At 39.3% G+C, this 20,093-nt stretch overlaps 1 protein-coding gene across 1 annotated transcript in view; it reads left to right on the forward strand.

The window, feature by feature from the left end:
* pdgfc (platelet derived growth factor c) overlaps nucleotides 1-20,093 on the forward strand; it is a 49,930-nt gene that overhangs the window by 15,554 nt on the left and 14,283 nt on the right. Inside the window, exon 2 of the mRNA XM_022210874.2 lies at nucleotides 17,980-18,172. Within this exon, the coding sequence (XP_022066566.1) occupies nucleotides 17,980-18,172 (193 nt within the window). The remainder of the gene's footprint in view (nucleotides 1-17,979; nucleotides 18,173-20,093) is intronic.

Here is a 20,093-nt window from a genome sequence, read left to right on the forward strand (position 1 = left end):
TGTGCCAATGTGAACACAAGCCTGGGATGACTAAATGCAGAGCAGCCTTCATTAGTGTTGTAGAGACATCCGTGACTGACAAGTTAAAATATCCCCCGTGAGAAAGAACTGTTAAGTATTGTTGGTGACACAGTTGTGTAACAAATGGAGACTAGAGAGAGTCAGTATAAATCCTCAACAAGTCCTAAATATCCTAAATTATGTGCATTAAGAGCCTTCAATCTTAAATATAGTTAAAGATAGTGTTCTGAGTCTGGATTTAGAGCAGGGCGAGTTTGTTTTTCCGTACAGGTGATAATTAATACGACTCCAGTCAGTTCAGGGTATTAGGAAAGAAAAAAACAAACATTACTGATGCAAGTTTTATTGCAATCAAGCTTTGGCACATTTGTTGTGCATGAATGTGATCGGTGTAAAATTTCAGTTAAGAAACACAAAATATGGTAGTTTTTTAATATGTTACTGTGTCTAATACACGAGCAGTCAAAAGTTTGGACACACCTTCTCATTCTATGGTTTTTATTGAATTGTTTTCTACATTTTAGATTATTACTGAAGAGATCAAAACTATGAAAAATACATATGGAATTATGATGTGAACAAAAACGCGTTAATCTTCGATGTTAATCTACAATGTAGAACATAATAGAAGTAAGCAGAAAGCATTGAATGAGAAGGGCTGTCCAAACTTTTCATGTAGGTAAGAAACATTTACCACAAGTCCATATTAATGCACTGAAAAATGTACGTACATTCTTTGTTTTGGCCTTACAGTAATTCTTAACTATACACATTGAACATAAAGAAACATGTTTGAAGAATAAAAATAATAGTAAAAAAAAAATCACTAAAATAAAGAGTAAAGTTGATTGTCTTGCATTGTAGTGCATAAGCATTCTCATTCCAGATTTATCTACATTAACTGGGCTTGAATCAAATGTTAAACACTTGAGGTTCTACTAATGCATCCGTGTGCATGGGGAATTTATGCAGATTTATGCAGTGGTGCACACAATTCTTTTCGAGCACCATTTCAAGATGCTCAAACATAAAAACAAAAGCAAGATAAACAGCTTGATCGTGCCATTCCCATTATTTAACACTTAGAAGTGCAGTAACAACATGCAATGTCATGCAATAACTGCTCAGGTTAGATAAATAAAACACACAGATATGCGGGTTCTCGTACAGAGTAACACTTTGAAGCCGTATGGAACAGACTGACCACTTTCACTCCTTATATCTCTCCAAGACTTTCACACTCCATTTTCTTCTTCACGGGGGAAGATTGTGTGATAACAGCTTGAAGGACATCTCCTGAATGAATAATGCTGAGCGAAAGAGAGTCTCTGTAAGAAGGGTATGACAGGTTACCAACCGGTTAGAAGAGGTGCTAAGCGGCCTCTTCCTCCTCCTCCTCCTTTACCCCTTCACGTCTTACATCTGTTCAGCTGCCTCTAATTAGGACTTTTACAGACGGCGGCATTAAAATGGCCCGGAACCACGCCAACTAATGAGACACCAATGACAAGGCAGATCTTTCATGCACAACTCCGTTTGTCAAAATCTATCTTTCATTTTCTGCCTTGACAGCCAAAGTTTGTTCAACACTTTGTCTGCCTTCACACCTGCTGACAGGCTTTAGCTGGGATTTAAAGCGGGTCACTGAGCCGGCTTGTTTTTGGCGTAGTTTGCAGCATCTGATGCTTGTGCTGATGGATTTTCTCAGGCAGATCATGGACATGTTTGCATGCCTGCTGCGAACATGAAGCGTTTTTCAGCACTCTGTTGCTGCCAGTATTTGTGTTAATGTCAAACAGAGCCAGTTATCACTCTGCTCCTACAAAGCGGTTTTGTTTAAAGATACAGATGAGAATAGACTGCTAAAATACAGATTGGTTTTGTAGCTACATCTTTCCGTATACTATTCTACTCTACAGACAGTATTCAAGCTTATAAATTCCCAAACACAAACAAACTGTGTCCACTGTAATTGTCAAATATATAAATTATGATAATATCATGATAACTGGATTTTAAAATAGCTGCGTTAAGACCATTAGAGCTAACATCCCTCTCCGGTTGTTGGTTTAAACTTTTAAAAACTCAGCATTATATATCTAAGTTGCAAATTTAGAAGTGTTTTTTTTACATGAAAATAATATCCTTGTACCTTAAAATGGCTTAGATGTAAATTTACATAATTGGTATGTATGATTCTGCTCAAAAACTGTTAACAGCAAGTTGTATTATTGGAGAAATGAAACCATAAAACAGAGAAATTGGTTCTGAAGAAGAATAATGATAGTGAAAGCTGAATTCTGCAAGTTGATAGGATTGTTTCCTAATGTTTGCTGCAAATGAAATCCCAGAAATGTGAATCCATGTGGTTGAAAACATTGCCAGTAGCTTCAAGGTAGAAGTGTTGAGCCTTTTTTGCTTGTCATATATTCTCTAATATATAAAAAACACCATATGTGTACGTTCACAATCTGAAAAAACTTCATTTTCACCAGAGAGGGTCTATAATTAATCATTAAAATAATTAAAATGTGAATAATTAACATTTTAAAATGCCCCAAAATGATTGATGGTAGAAGATATGGAACAAGTGATAATGCATGAAAAACGTATATAAGATCAACATAATTAATAGGAGGCACAGCTGCTTTTGAGCTGCAAGAAAGAGGACCTGATATGAGTTATTTTTAGCCAAATCTTGATAGATAAGCTGACTGTGACTTTTTGAACCCTCCTTTCAGGGCTGCAGCTGTAATACACCTTTAAAAGCATTCCGTCTAGTGGAAGGTTATAATTAATGGCCATGTATTCGCAGGAAATGATAATGGATGTGCATAGCTAGCATGTAGTTAGTAGATCATCACTGATCAATTCTCATTAGGTTACTGGCTCAAATTTCCATGTGACCACTTGTTGGTGATAGAAAACAAAATTGTGTTTTTGTAATTACTCAACAGCAACAGTTGGTCACTCAAAAATTTATACTTCATTGCTCAAAGGTGCCATCCAGTAACTACAAATACAGACAAACGAGTTTGCAGAGGAGTAAAACTATACTTTACCGGTTACATATGCTGTGCTTTTTATTGTTTTGTAGTGCAGAAGACTACCACACAAGTACCTTTCTATTAAATCTGCCCAACCACACGTCACATCTTCTGCCTTTCACATATACATAGACAAAAAAGACTTTATGAGTAGTTCAGGTGTTGATCAACCATAGGGACTTCAAATGTTTGCCCAATTTATAACCATGGCATTTTCAAACTGTCTAGCTGTGAACAAACCCGTTTAATTCCTATTTGTAAAAACAAAATGTAAGAAAAAAATCATCTATCTTCAATGTTAGAAGCTTTTGGTGCCAGAACTTATCATGATATGTGTATATTGTGTGAATAAATATATATTTTCTTCATTTTTCTTCCACTTTATCAGTATATATTTGTCATTTACTTGAAAATACCACTTCATATGCATGCTAATTGCCCATCACTGCTTTGACCCCAGCGTGTTTTTGCTCACTTCAGGAGTTGAATGATGAAGTTTAAGTAAGAACTATTTACCCAGACATCACTTTCAGCGGAGGGAAATGCTTCTGTTTTGTAACCATTTATCTCAGAAGGTAATTACACAGCTATTGTGCCTTGAACACAGCTTCATTAATATTCATCGTCTCCAAAGATAAAATAAGGATTTTTAGTACCTGGCAGTGTACTTTCACTTCTTATTTATGTTCCTGTGATAAGGATTGCATCAAACAGCGATGTTATGTTTGGAGGGAAATGGACACACATGATTGAGAGGCTTTTTTATGAGCAGTCAGTGAGAGTCAGAGAAGACTGCTGGGAAATATTTCATCAAATTGTGGACAGTCAGACACTCACTGACCTGTATTTGTCTTTTTGTTTTCAACCCACGTCCCAAACATGCACATAAAAATGGTGAGTTTTGGTGATATCACAGCGGGCAAATGTTAGTCATTATGAAGCACTGCATGTGTGTTGTTTGATGCAAAACTGATTGAAGGTCAAACAAGGGTTACTTACAGATCAGGTGCTAAAGGAGATTTAATATAGCGCAATAGAATTAATTGCTTGATGACTTCCATGAACACGTAGAGAGCAACTGATTAAATAAGACCAATATGGGTGAGTCATAATCACGTTCCCTTTGCAGTCACAGCTGCAGGTAATTTCATCAATGGATGTGTTTATGTGGAGTGGAACTGTTTTAAGTAAGAGTCATTATTGTTTGTCTTGATAATTTGCACTCAATTAGACAGCATAGTCAGCCAACGACTGGGTCACTGATCCCACCGGTGAGGCAGGAAAGGCCATTAAATCTTCAAGGAGTGAATCAAGGAGTTACATTCCACCTTGCAATCGAGCTGACAGTAGTCTGACTCTCAGACTCAATTGCCATTTCCTTTAATTTGATTCATTCATCCGGACACGCCCATGTTACATCAGGAGGGGAGGGATTTTTCCATTTACTACCAAACCAATCAGTGCTGAATCCATCCTCTTGGCATAACTTAACATAAAAGATGCCATACAAGTTGCCATGAGCAGTCCATTTAATACTTTTAACAGTAAAAAAGCAAAATGTCCGTGTGTGACCTTGCAATAAAACATTCTCATATAGGCTTGTGGTCTGGTTCTCTAACTGATTAGTTTGTAGTTTCACAGATTTGAACTGAACTGTGGACTTAACCCAAGAGCTCTGTAGTCATAGTAGTAACCCTGTAAGAATTTAAACTTTATTTTTACTTTAAAATTCTGGCAGATCATGGAACACTAAAAACGGTAAAACGTTTACTTAATTTACGGTAAAGAAACGTATTGATACTGTTGATTTTACGGTTAAAAAATGTGCTTCATTCCATAATTTACTGTTGACTACTGTTAAAAAACGATTTAAAAAAAATTACATGAAAATACCATATAAAATAAAGTTTATCTGACCTATCATAAATATTACAGGATTTTTCCATTTTCAGCTCAACAATTAGTGCATTTAACATTTAATATATAGCAATGGCACAAAAATACATCAGTTTGACAGGTACAAATTGTATTTTTTACATGAAATAGATGCAAAAATGGCCATGTTCCTTGTTATAAATATTATGGCATGTTTCCATTATCAGCACAACAGTGAAAATGTTATTCTTTTTGAGAAATAAATGCAAAAATTACAGTATTGATGTTGGATGATCTTTGAGTTTACAGATTTTTATTGTCCTGGTTTGGCAGTTTTTCACAATATTTTTACAGTGAAAATTGTACTTTGGGTTACAAGAGCAGTGATAGGATATCAGGGTTGTGGATTACAACTTCACCCACACCTTCCAAGATTGGTTTTTCCTAAAGCGACTACTCCATTGTTTGGTTTGTCTGTTCTGGGCCACTGTAGAAAAATGCTGATGCAGCATGGTAGATTCTGTGGATAAGGAGAAGGTATCAGAAACAGGTCATTTAGTATTTTCAGGTGATTATAAAAACAAAAACAAAAAAAAAAACACAGTTATGAATGCTATGTTCCATTTTTGCAATAGATCTCCGTAAATTCTGCATTCTTAACATTTAAGTTTATATTCAGATGAAATTCTTGGGCCCTTGGACAGAAGGTTAATAAAAAGTCAGCAGTATTTTAGCTGAGAATGACTCAGCCATTGAGTAGGGTTGTGACAGTGAGGATGAAGCTGTTCTTGTGTCTAAAGGTAAAATTCTGACTTTATAATGGTATCTCATTTGAAGCTTTTTACACACAAACTGTACCTTTATTAGTACATAGTTAGAAACGGACTGTGAGTTTAATTTTAACCATCCATCCATCCATCCATCCATCCATCCATCCATTCTCTATATACCGCTTTATCCTCACTAGGGTCGTGGGGGGTGCTGGAGCATAGCCCAGCTGACTCAGGCGAAGGCAGGGGACACCCTGGACAGGTCGCCAGTCTGTCGCAGGGCTAATTTCAACCAGATCACAACAATACAAAGCAACAAACTGCAGAGTCAAAGCCATTTAACCAGATGAAATCATTTTTATGAGCTCCTTGGTAAAACTGCTAAGACCAGTAAGAGCAAAGAGGTGGAGGGAGCAAGTAGAATAATACAATTCATCAAAACATTTTTTTTTTGCAGACTAATGCAAACCAATGCCAATTCTGTATACACCACACTCCAGGGTATTTCTTTGAGCAATCTTGCCATAGTGATTGCAATGCAAATCCTTAGGAAACCCCTGAATGAATGGATCTATAGAGAGCTGGCCCGTGAGTGTGGGAATTAACCTGTAGACTCTAAGTCGCTGCCCTTCCCTGCAGACGTTTCTCTTCAGAAACATCAATTTTCCCATTTTCTAATCCCCAAATTGCTACTGATGTCAACTCTGAAGATCCAGGTACAAACTTGCTTGGTTTTTTCGCAAATCCAGCCCCTTGGCAAGTTGTTTCTCTGAGACGTATGCGCAGACATTGTTCCCTCAAGTTTGGAGGACTTTGGCATTGATGGGTGCTTGTTGGTAAAGCAAGCTGTCGACCTGGGGGTCATCAGTGTGAATTCTGTGAGACTTCTTTAGCACCTTACATGTTTTTTTGCAGTGAGTACTAACTGGCTTGTGTCTGTGAGAGCGAGAGCAGGATGTTGCAGGAAAAGAGCAGTTGTGCTCAGCAAATCCTCCCTTGGTAAATAGAGGTTGAAAGGAATATACTTTCATTACCCTGGGTTCAGGACTGCAGCCCCTCTTCTCTAGACAGCTGGACCAAAAGGTTACGAAGGCTTGGTTGGGTGTTAGTAATTAGAGAACCAGGGCAACCTGCTTAAAGGAATCGATCTGTATCTGGAAGCAGAGCTGCGTAGTGGAGAATTTCATTTTTAAACTGCTAAAATTAAAATGCATTTTCACTTGCCTGATTGTAGAATGCTTTGGCTTAATAATCCAATCTGCTGGAGCTGAAAATCTCATCAGACATTTGAAGGTTTTACCCAGATTTCCTTGCATTGCTCCAAGCTTCTTAAAGGGTTGTTCAGAGGTTATGTACAGAATCTAAATTGTCTGATTTTATTTTGAATTCTAGACAGCTGTTATGTTTAGATGCCTTTTGCTTCATGACTGCAAAGCTAAACCCAGAACATTTTGAACAGTGAGCACTGAGAAGCCTCTGTTTCTTAGGTTTCTTTATTTCAGATAAGATTAAAGTAATGGGACTAGTAGAGGAAGATGTGTGAAGACAAACTCAGTGTGAGACTCTGGCGGCTCTCCAAGTTGCAACCTAAGCTTTTCTGAAATTCCAGAGCAGACATGTGTGGTCCCAGATCAATTTAAAAATCATTAGCTGAAAACATTATTGACCTCCTCTAAGCCGTGCATTGTAAAATGTTAGGATGTTTCTGTCATGGAGCTAAGGAGTTACAAAGTGGATTGTGATCAGCTATCAGTCCTCTCATACGTTCATTGCAAAAAAAAAACAAACAAAAAAACGGGATCTTTGATCAGTCTTAATTGCAGTGTCTGGATCTGGTACGGCAAAGCTGTCTTCCAATCTGGCTTGCCACAGATCAAACTGTAATTTTCTCCAAATATCCAGCTGTCCAGCTCACAGATGCGACTACAAAGCAGCCCGGAGCTGCCGTCCACAGCTGTGAAGAGAGGTTTAAAAAAGACGTGGTTCATCTGTCAACGCCTGGTTTCCAGCCAGAAGGGGAGGTTAGTCCGTCTCCCAGTGTTTGTGAGAAACATTTCATAGCCGTTTTGCTTTGCTTTTTGGTTCTAAACCTCCAGTCCATCCACTTAACTGTAATTGACGTTGATGTTGATTTGGTGTCTGACAGCTGGAAGGGAAATTCAGGTTGCATTAATGTAGGGCTTGATTGGGATTTGCATTTTATTGAATGCTTTGGCTCTTTTTTGTTGTTGTTGTGCTACAGATCACTTGTCAGTTTATGTCTGCAGCATTGTGTTGTCTTTTAACTCCTTCAGTAGTTTTCTTTGGTGCCACACCCTTCTCCATTCTCTGGTAATAACTGCACCTTTGACAACGTTTCTTATTTTTATTTAAATTCATAATGAATTCATGATAAACCTACTAAAAATTCACCCTCGTAAACTAGAGAAAACATAACATCTATCTATTGAAACAGAATTTCATTTAACTTTAAACTAAAACTGTTTGTGTTATTTAATTTGTAAATGAATAGTAGAAACACCAAAGGAGGTTAGGTGGATTTTTTTCTTCTCATTATGCCCAGTTTTGGTGCTGATATCATGTCTGAATTCAGGCTGGGAGGCTCAGACACAGGATTCCAGGGGGTCAACACAAATAGATGCCTGTAATGAAAAGAGTGACACTCAATCTCACTTTTTCTGGATGCCAAACACAAGTGTGGGCACTAATTAGAGGCTCCGAGAAATCATTGAGTGGTGAGAAACCATTGTAATCTGAGGAGAGGCTGTGGTAGGGGTGACGAGTTTCAGTCGCTCTGCTGGATGGGCCCAAAGCCTGAAGGGCTGAAAGACTCCAGTTTTGCTTTGGTGTGTCTGCCAGTAGTGTGAAAGCATCCTATGCGCTGGCACACCACTGTGCATTCACTATCATTAACAGCCTGCAGCTGTGGCTTTCGTAAACCTTATCACAATTCCTAATCATTTCTCAGATAACACTTTGTGCATTGCTTTTAGGATATGTTTCATAGCCGTTATGGAAGTTAAATCCTTCACCTGCCCGAGGGCTTCTTCTTATTTCTTATTGCTTTGCTGTTATATAGCACAGGTTATTTTTATGGAAGAATTAACTGGATGCTGCTTCATATTTTAATTGTTATCTAGCAACTGTGATCTAAGATAGTTTAATTTGCACCCATAAATATAAAGTTAATGTGTTCTCTGCTCCAGATAGACAAGAGCTGCGTCCCAGTTTCACACTGATACCATAAAGTTCACACCGGTACACAAATAGTCTAAATTAACACATGCCTTGTATCATTTATCAAAAATAATACAAGGGCTTGGGCTGACGGAGGTGAACTAAACAGTTGGACCTGTTATGTAACACTGTATGAATCACACAAGGTGAACATCCTTTTTGCATAATCGCTTGTTATTGTCTGTCCAGGCTGGAAAAATCTCATTTAAATCCATTTAATTGGACATTGTGTGGGAAAGCTCTGGAGTATGACACATATACACACTTACACACATGCACATGCAAGCTGGTGGTGTCAGGTTGAGCTATCTGATATGATCTGCAGATGTTTTACTTTGCCTCTGCAGCAGGTGTCAACAGATGTCCTTCCCCTCCACTCGGTCAGGTTGACCTTGTGCTTGGAGGGGAAGGGAGGACCACCGTTCCGTCAGATGAGCTCTCTGTTGGAAATTATCTGCCCTGCCAAAGTGTTTCTGAAGAGGTCACCAACCCTGCGGCCCCCCCTCCAGGGCTCCAGCTCTGGCCTCCCTGTAGGTAGAGCGTCATGAAAGTTGAGCTTTTCTTTGCACTCAATCGATAAAATAACACATTATTATATTATGGCACAGCAAAAACCAACGGGTTCAGTCCTTTCAGTGCCAGGACTGATTGCATTTCTTTCGACCTCTGACCCCCTCACTTAAAATGCTTTCACGGGTCATAATTGTCCAACTCTTGATGATAGAAATTGACGATTGAAAAGTGAAGCAGACTGGAGATGGAGCTGAACTCTGTTTCACCACCGGACTATTAGTGTGATGTTTTGCCATTCTCTTCCTCTCTCTGTCGTTGTAAAAACATAAAGAGGAAACAGCATTTATGAGAGCCTGGCTACTGTTTCTCCTGATGGAGCTACAGAAGTCTGAGTAAGCTTACTGTCATTCCTTAATGTCCCCCAGGACTAGTGTGTAAGATATTGTATTTGTTGTTGATCCCTTATCTTGTATCACAAATTGTATCTCTTGCCATTGAAACTATTCATCTCTTTTCTGTGATGATATCCATAAAAAAAGGTCATTTTGTTTAGAATCTAACTCTTGACTGCTGTAAATCCTAACATTCAAGGGCTGGAACTGTGATTCTAATTTTTGGATGCAGTACATTTGTGGTTTTGTTGCACTTGTGAGTGACAGTACAGCTAGTATCTGTGAGCCCTCTAGAGTTTGGGGACTCAACTGCACTCTGCATGTCTGAAAGCTGTGCTACTGTAGATATCATGACTTATTTGGCATAACATCAAGCATGGGAATGGAACTTAAAAACAGATTTACAGACTTAAAAGTACTCAGAGAAAAAAAAATGCTGAATATAAATGATGGATGGATTTATTTCCTAACCATGGATGCAGTGAAACAGTGATTCCAGCTGATGACATCATGAGACTTTCAATCAAGCCGGCAAATCATGACTCATACATTAATCATTATTAGATTTTGTTTGTTATTTAAGTGTGTTGTTTCCGTTGGAGATCCGCTGTCTTTCTCAAGGACTCTTTAGCAGGTGATGCAGCTGTTGGTAGATACAGTGATCAATATGATCTGTGAAATTAGCACCGAGGGACGGTCACTAATCTGTGGACCAGACATGAGTGGAAATTATGCCGCTTTGCTCATTTGACTTGAGCTGTCAGTCAAAACACACTGCAGGCCAAACATTTGGAAGCAACTTTGAGTTTCTGTTCACAATACCTTTCTTAAAAACCAGTTTGAATTCTGTGGATTTTGGGATGTATTTACTGCACGATCAGATTTTGCTTTCATTGATTTGCATCACTTTCCTCAGTTTACCTTTCGGTATACATTGATGTCACCAGGCATTTGTGCAATAAATGTTAACAAAAGAAAAGAAGATCTTAGTCTTAGGGGTTGAGAAGATTTGCAAGAGTTACAACTTCAATGCAAAAGTAAAAGCAAAACACAAAACAAATCACAGTTTGCATTATTCACTTCAGCTCTTTGGCTTTTGAGAGTTTGCTTACAAAAATCCCAATGAATCTCACTTGTGTCCATATCTCTATGACTACCATGGAAATTGCTTGAAGGAAACAGCTCAGTAAAGAAACAAGAGTGCAAATACAAATATCTGATAAATATGGTAAAAGTGTATTCTGATGAGTGACTCTTTTTATAGTAATCATATTTATTTTGTTGCAAAGTGTACCAATGAAACTATGATCTTTTTTGTACAAATCTGATCCTGCTTCCAAACTTTTGGCCTTTAGTGTACACTACTGTTCAAACGTTTGTGGTCACTTATAAATGTCCTTATTTTTGAAAGTTTTTTTTTTCCCAATGAAGATAACATTAAATTATTCAGAAATACAGTGTAGACATTGTTAATGTGGTGAATGACTGTTCTAGCTGGAAACGGCTGATTTTTAATAAAATGTTTCCATAGGGGTACAGAGGAACATTTCCAGCAACCATCACTCCTGTGTTCTAATGCTACATTGTGTTAGCTAATGGTGTTGAAAGGATAATTGATGATTAGAAAACCCTTGTGCAATTATGTTAGTACATGAAGAAAAGTGTGAGTTTTGATGGAAAACATGAAATTGCCTGTGTGACCCCAAACTTTTGAACAGGAGTGAATGTACCTGGGTCTTTCTCTCAGTGCAACAGGAATATTATCAATACTGTGTGGTGGATATCCAAAATGTAAAGTGATTTCACCTGCATTATCAGACATAGTATACAACTATGGTGCAGTAATGACACAGCATCACATTAAGGGCTTGCATTTTCCCATGATTGGAAAGAAACCAAAATAATATTTTAATGCATTTTTTGTACAAATGGAAATAATTTTTCCACAGACGCGTATATTTTGGTGAGTTATTTATACCACCGGCCATCTCACCTTCCCTATTTCATTTCAATGTTTGCCAGGATTTTGGGTGTCGATCCTGCTCCACTTCCTCTTCAGACCGACACACAGGAGCAAACGCCTGGCAGACTGAGCAGCTACAGAAGGGTCCCACGCAGCCAAATTATTTTTTAATGGTATAAAAGATTCCCATGGCGTGTTTCAGCCACCTCTTTGGCAAACTGACTGTAAACCCAAAAGCAATAAATATCCTGAAAGCAGGGTCGGGAATTTACTGCACCTGTAGTAACCACTGCACCGTCTTAATAAGCAACAGATGCTGGAGTGATTGCGTGGAGGCTGAAACACATGCACTCAAAGAAGGGAATTCTTTGTTGGGTACAGTTTCATCACCTGAGCAAAGCTGCTTTGGCTCTGTCGCTCAGGGGCTCTCGTTCATTTTGATCAGCAGGTAACAGGGCTGAAATTAAAAACAATTTGGATTTAGTGTCACGGTGTCGGCTGTCGATTACCGCACTGGAAATAGCTGTCATGAACGGTTATCCTTGATGCATGCGGCCGCAGGGAGAGTAGTACTTGACCAATCTTTAAACCATAATGTGCAAAAATAACAACATCGCTGCAATATAACCCTCCATACCAATTATAACCGATTTGGGAATTTTATTCTTTTGGTCAATCACCAATTAAAGGAGTAAAAAAGTGACTATTTCCCCTTTTAAAGACCTCATATATGAAGCCTCCAGAAAGATTTATTGCCTTTTGAGGTCTGAGGTAGAAGAAAGCAAATGTCTGCTAATATACTGCATGCAGAATGAACCAGATAAACTCCAAAGCCGGGGATCAGTTTAATAAGATACTGTAATTATATCAAGTGAAGAAAGATGAATTCGGTGAGCCTAAAAGAAGCCTGAATAAATGGTTTTCATTCCTCCTTCTGAGTGTTTTCTGAGAAACATGCAGCAGTCTGAACAAAGAGGCTATTATCATTAGTTAATCTTTGCTCAAAGCTATTTAATAAAGCATCTGGGTATGCATGCAAGTCAGTCTGCTTGGGTGTGTATGTGTGCACACAGGCTTCGTAATAGCCGCACTGCATGGTCCCCAAGTTGACTTTATATTTAAAGATGTATCCTGAGTTTTGATTTTTGCTATTATTGCGACTACTACAAGCAGCAGTCGCTCAGTGCTTCTGTGCACGGATGCAACAGCGTGCACATGTCCACAGCTCTCTGCATTCACATTCCAGTTTTGTTTTGGCAGGGGAAAGGTTAATGTTTAACAGCATGAATGGTTCACCCACTAACGTGTGAACAAAGCACAATGGCTGCACTGTATAGGCTCCTATTTATTCAGAGTCACTTCCTCCCTTAATAGTCGGCTCTACTTTCCTCACAGAGGGAAAAAGTGGGTCAAGGAAAAGTCATGTTTGAGGTAATTCACTCTGGGGGACCACGTTTCTGATCATTAGATGACATTGGTTAACCCAGAGTGAGGTCATTTTCAAGTCAACGTTACACCCAGAGCCCGGCCTGACTGGTAGCGTGTCTGCGCATTTTACAGTACACCGAGGATAAATCAGAGAGGGAGGGTATCAGTGGGAAGGTTGAAAGGAAAGAAGGATTAAAAGACAGTATTGTTTATATTTAAAAAAAAAAGAAAAAAGAAGGAGGCGTTTTTTTGACCTTGTGGATTCTACTTTCATCCGATTCTGGTTTCAGCTGATGCACTCTGAAGGAGCTCACTCTTAAGGACTTTCTGCTTTGATGCAAGTGAACAAAAGATCCGCAGCGAAGACACACTCGGATAGTTCATTCTTGAGCTTCATGCACAAAGAGCTGAACCAAAGAGGAATGCAAACACATTGTTCCCCCACCTACTGCAATTACTTGTGATGAGTGTGTAAGGATTAAGCAGGATATTAGCAGGCTTTCTGGATTAAGTATGATTTCAGCCATGAAGATCTCTGGAATATCTTTTCATCAGGACCTAATGCTTTCATGACAAGGCCTTTTTTTTCTTTTTTTAACTTTTTTTTCTCTTCAACAACTTTTTATTTCACTTTGCCCCTTAATAAAGAGGCATTCCAGTTAACATTTAATAGATTTTCCTAAGGAATTATGTCATCAAATCTGTATTTAGAATGATACAAGCACATATTTGATCCCTTCTAGTAATGCTGTCCATACTGTAATCATATATTAAAGAATCACATTTTTTTCACATTATTCATGGTGCACTTTATGAGGCTGTATGTTAGGGCCCACAGTAATGGGGATGTAATTAAAAACATGTCATTGTGATGGAGGGGCAAGCTTTAATAGGAGGAAAGCTATCAGCTTGTTTCCTCCTGAGCCAGCAAATGGATATAAAAACAGTCAATCAAACCTGGTGTGTTGCCACTACTCGCACCACAGCTTAAAAGAGCAATAAGGCATTTTTTTAGTAAAGACATCAAAGATACACTGACTCCAGAACAAAACATTTGATTTGTCTGAATAGTATGATGCTATTATTAATGAAAATGTTCTGAAGCACATAATGCAGCTGTGTTTTAATGAAGTACTTTATAAAATATAGAGTTCTGCCTTTAAGGAGTGCATGCATGATTTTGCAAAGAATTTGATTTGCCCATAGAACGTGGCTCTTATTTGGTGAGACAGTTTGTACTTGAGGCCAAACTCTTCGCACGGTTATGAAAGAGCCTCTTCATTGAGAAGTCATGCCTGGGCTTTGTTTTTCTTTGCATCTGGCACTCCGTCATTCAGTCTGTTCATACCTGGCTCACCATCAAACCCAGGTGAAAACATCAAAGTGAAATCTGCAACGTGATGATGTGAAGTAATCGCTTTTTGTTTTGTTTTGGGGGTTTTTTTGTCCGACGCGTCATTGTTTTTTTATAATGTATTTTTTCCTGCTTACTGGATTTGAGAGACGACATTATTGGGGTTTCCAGTGTAGAAACCAAGTTTGGCACTGGATCAGAGTCAGGTTGGATACTATACTCTCAAAAAAAACTGAAAACAGACACAAAATGGAAAGAAACTCCAAAAAGAAACAGCACTCGTGTCATTCCAAATTGTGTTGTAGACAGATTATTTGTCAATAAAAGTGATGGGTGAATTCTAAAAAGCAAATCTGAACAAGTTTAAAACAGACAATAACTGGCTGATCTGTTAATATTAGTGAACTTCTGTGAAACCCCCTCAACCAAACAGTGATTATCCAATCCCAGTTAAGCAGCTGTAACTAGGTGCAGCAGGCCTGTCAAGCTTTGGATTTCTTCATGTTTTGAAGTGGAGGCCTGAAGTCTGCAGAATGAACTATATTTTACATGTGCAAAGACTTTGTTCACCAAACGCAAAAGTAAGTTCTTGTGCCAGTTGCCTTTTCTCCCGGTTTTGTCTGTATTGCTTGTCAAAAAGCCTGGCCACCAAACAAGGTTATGTCAGAATGAGACAGAAATCTGGACTTGTGTTTGCAACAAAAGAACGATGCTGTTCCTTTATTTCCATTTTCTTTTAAGTGGATTATCCACTAGTGACACTGATGCCCTGAGAAATGCAGCTTGGAGCATAACATTGCAATTTTTAGCCGAATTAGCTGGTAAATTAACTCATCAATTCTGCCAGCAACACTTGACATTTTAGCCTGTTTTTGACCCCTGACAGCAAGGACATGTTGTTTCAACAGAACTTTGAGTGGAAATCAGCAAATGTTATCATTATAAATCACGTATGTGTCATGCGGAAAGCTTGACAAGAAAAGCAAAAGGAGTGTAAACTGTCAGCTCTCTTCAAATTGTTTCTGACTTCAAACCATCAGAGCTGGAGCCACTGGTTGAAAACAAACCCAGCTGAGGTTGCTTTCACTCACTTATTTTCAGCAACCACTCCTTCAGACAGATTTGTTGTGCTTGGAACCATCCTGAGAAACTCCGAGTTGCCGTGGAGCTGTTATTTGACATTATGCAGGGTGAACACATGGCACAGAATTAACCTGCCTGTGTTTTTCTTTCTATTGCAAGCAATAACCTCAGAATGAATCAGGCCACTGGGTATGAATCACATCCTTAAATCAAATTTATGGCAAAATAAAGAGTAATCAAGCTCAAAATGTGTTTCAAGCATAAATTTGTCCATATTGCACCGGGGAAATGTTTACTCATCCGTTTAATGCACTAACAAACCTCCAGCAGCACACTCCTTCTCCTGAGCACATTAAACCCCCGCTGGTTCGTCTGACGGCGAGAGGTATTGGATCGGTTTATGAATACTGAATGTTCATCAGTGGTGCACAAAATTCCTACTACTTAAACAAATTGAGGGCAGGCTGGGGATGGAATAAACATATCAGAATAATGTCTGACAAAGAAACCCATCAAAGTTTCAACGCAGCAGGTTGAGACTAATAGCAGTATATTGTGCCAGCGTTGAATTGAGTTTATTGTTCCACTGACAATTTGTGTTATGTGAGACAAACTCTATTTGAGTGTTGACAAGTGCTCGTGTGGAATTTTAAAGCGTAATCATAAAGAAAAAAAAACCTGTGCTGGGTTTTCTTGGCTTCTGCCTTGCACTTCAATTCATTTCACTTTTCATCACTTCAGAGCACAGCTTTATTTTTTCATGTGACAACCTGGAAGATAAGCCGCTCTCGCAATTATAGCCACAACATTTTGACATTTTGTGAAATGTCCTCATTTCGCCGTCACACTGAGAGCCATGCGAGAAGAACAGTATCGATTTCAGCTCTACATTCAACGCATAGCTTCGTGGCAGGTTAAGCCAAGCTTAGCTCAAAGACTGGAGGTCACGGGGGAAAACAGCTAATATAGCTTCACCAAAAGTGCATTCCGCCCGCTCAAAAGCCGCCTTAAACGCTCGGTATGTGCGCCTCACATGCAAACATGCTGCAACAGAATGGTCACTTAGCTTACAAAATGACACAGTTTTAGCATAAACAGAAGTCAGAGTGCTTTTGATTATTTGATTAACAGTGGGCCAGCTAGCAAAACACAAATAATACCTCGATATAAGCTGCTTAGAGGCATGCTCCCACTTTTAATCAAGACCAGCCGTTTGTCACTGCATGTCTTATTCCGTAATTATCTGGTGTTTCAGATTGTGTCCCAAGGATGATGAATAATACAGTTGTTTGCTACAATTATACCAAGGCATTGCAAGTTATACTGAAAAGCATTTACTGATTGTCTTCAGTAAATGGTTTTGTTGGTTAAAACAGGAGAACTGTTGTGTGATTCCATTGATCTGTTATTTTGACCCTTTGAATTAAAAATGGCCTTACAATCAGCTTGGCTTCAGGGTGTTGTCATTGCAATGATTGTGAGGTTCAGGTGGAAGCATCTTGGCACTTCTTCATCTGGAGGTTACAGGGTCTGATGGAGCCCTGCGGGACTTGGTGACGAGCTTTGTCAGTGCGATTAAAACCGTGCAGCCGCTGGTCCCTGTGGACAGTAATGGGTTTATGAGAGGAGCTCGGTGAAAACCATCAGACCGTGCTTCCTTTCTAGTACTCTCCTCTCTGTTTTTGATTCATGGCATCAGGACAACAAGACATAGTGCGTGTAAATAATAAGGCAATTGTCAAGTTTATGGTTATAAATTATAAACTTTGGTCTTTTTTAGTTTCTTCTGGGATTCTTATGTGCTTCAGCTTATTTTTAACCTGTTTGAATTGTTGCTGACAAACTGTCCCAATCCAGCATTTTAAAAACTGTCAGATAAAGGTTCAGGTTTCCTTTCAAGGGACTGGGTTTGACTGTGATATCTATGACGCAGTCAGCGAACAAGGTAATATGTTTGAGTAGGCAGATATTGTGCTTTTTACCCAACAAAGCTGTCTGGTGAATAAAGAGTAAATAATGTCATAAGGGAGTGTCAATCTTTCTTCCTTTTTTAAAGCCTCGCCTTTTATATCAGACACCTGGTCAATATTTCATACTGTTAATACCCCTTTTCAAAATGCTAGACATGTTTATGTTCCAAACCACGGCCTGGATGTCTTTTCCAAGCCAAGCCCTTGTCAGTTAAATGATATATGTGTGTTTATGTTATATTATGAGCCTGATTTGATCTGTACTGATGAAACTGTTGCAATCTATGCATAGGAGAAGACACTAAACATTTTGATTTCTGTTTCAGGAGTGCAAGATTCCCATCAGGAGAAAGTCATATCAGTGTCCGGAGAAGGAATGGTCCACAGTCCAGACTTTCCTCACACTTATCCCAGGAATACCATGTTAGTCTGGAGACTAGTGGCAACCAGCAACATGAGGATCCAGCTCACCTTTGATGAGAGATTTGGTCTGGAGGACCCAGAAGATGGAATATGCAAGTAAGATGATGCTCATGGAGAACATATTGTTTCCCTTGCAAAAGATTAATGCTTTAGCTATCAGTGCTGGTCTTGTGAAGTAGATTTGTTAATATATTTTTACTTTATTCTGTGACCTGGACAAAATCAGTGCTACTGTATATAGATTTTACCTCTGAACATGAGGAACAGTTGCTTTACTTGCCCCAAAGAAAAGATCATCTATTACACTTCACGAAAACCTTCCACAGCATTTAGTAGTAGTAGTCTGGACCGTCTTTCATGAGGATTTTCCTCTGCTCGCTTGACCAGCTCTCATCAAACGACGGGTTTCCCAGTTGGCGTGCCAGATACATGTTGGTCTGAGGTAAAGACGTGTCCTGTCTGTGGTGTCATCCATCTTTAAAGATTTAAAGTCAGAGTGTGGCCATTTGTGAAATTGCCTTTGGACTGCTGTGGCAGCTCGTGAATATTGAAAACCTAGCAGCAGCGTGATTTGTTTCACCCAGGACACCCTGATGACGTGATTCAGGCCGGTAGATTTTACTAGACCTGGTCAGTATTTTTAGCTGCTTATGGAAGAGTTCGAAAGACACGCACCACACCCACTCAGTGGCGTCACATAAACACAAACACACACATCCACATACAGTACAGCTGTCCTTTATAGAGGAGCCCAGTTTCAATTAGTGTCAGAATTTGCCTCGGTTTCCATTCAATTTAACCAATCCCAAGCCCCAACAATCGATTTATCCTCCGTACATTATGCTCAGCACCTCGCTGTCAATATATCACAACTGAGTGGTTAACATATTGGAACCCAATCAGGGAAAGGTGGAGAAAAGCTGGGGGAGGGTAGCCTCACTAGTCATTCCTGGAGAGCCCCCTAATGGATGACAGGGTGAATGACAACTGCACTTCTCCACAGAGCTGTGTAGACATACGATATGGTGTCACCTGATTAACAGTCATCTTTTGAGAAAGGTGCGGAACCTGTGGGGGAAATTAAACTAATATGAGACTATAAATGAGCGATGTGCTTCTAAACTTTGACAGTTCTTGGAAATTCCACTTAATTGATCAATGAGGTGTTTGTGAAACTGCCTTTGATTTTGGTCCAGAGCCTTGATAAAGATAAATTGGAGACAATTCAGTTGCCTAAAGTGCTGTAATGTGCCATCCTGGATTCATTCACTGTTGACTGAAAAACTGAAGAAACAGCATGTGAGCAGAGGTAATTTAAGCCCCCCAGCACACCTGCGGCGGGCTGGGAGCATGTTGACGAATGAGGTTAGCGCTGCTGTCAAAACCCTGCGAGGGAAAGTTGCACAGTGGGGCTGGGTGCAGACTGACAACTTTTGTGCCGTCCTGCTTTTACAAGACTGCACTAGTCAGCGACCTCAAAGAAAGAGGCAAAAGACAATAACAACATCCTTTTCCAGGGTCATACAAGTCATCAGCATATCTACTGCTTCAGCTATGGCACATTTTATCCTCCCCCAACCCTTCGTAACCCCTGACCAAAGCCCAACAGGTTTTGATCAGATCCCAAGATACACACTCTTGGCAGGGTTGGCAGACGGATGAATGCAGCATGCAATCGCAAGCAGAGACATATATTCACAAGCCGATCTGCTTGTCTTTTCTCTTAGCCTCTCTCCTTTTCTCTCTCTCTCTCTCTCAAACACATAGCCTGTCTTTCTGTCCCACATACACACACACTCGCATACATAAGCCTCTGGCCTAGTCTGCCACTTTATCTTTCATGTGTGTTTAAAAATTTATTCACAAAATTTCCCTTTAGACCTTCTTTCTGCTGGTGTTGTGGCAAAAAAATAAAAATTCATACACAGTGCTATTGATACATCGCTCTTATCCTTGTGTCACTGCACAATCTGATGCAAATAATCCCGACCGTAATGTATTGTCCGGCGATTCAGGG

Source organism: Acanthochromis polyacanthus, chromosome 10 (assembly GCF_021347895.1).
Source record: "Acanthochromis polyacanthus isolate Apoly-LR-REF ecotype Palm Island chromosome 10, KAUST_Apoly_ChrSc, whole genome shotgun sequence".
Lineage (NCBI taxonomy): Eukaryota > Metazoa > Chordata > Actinopteri > Pomacentridae > Acanthochromis > Acanthochromis polyacanthus.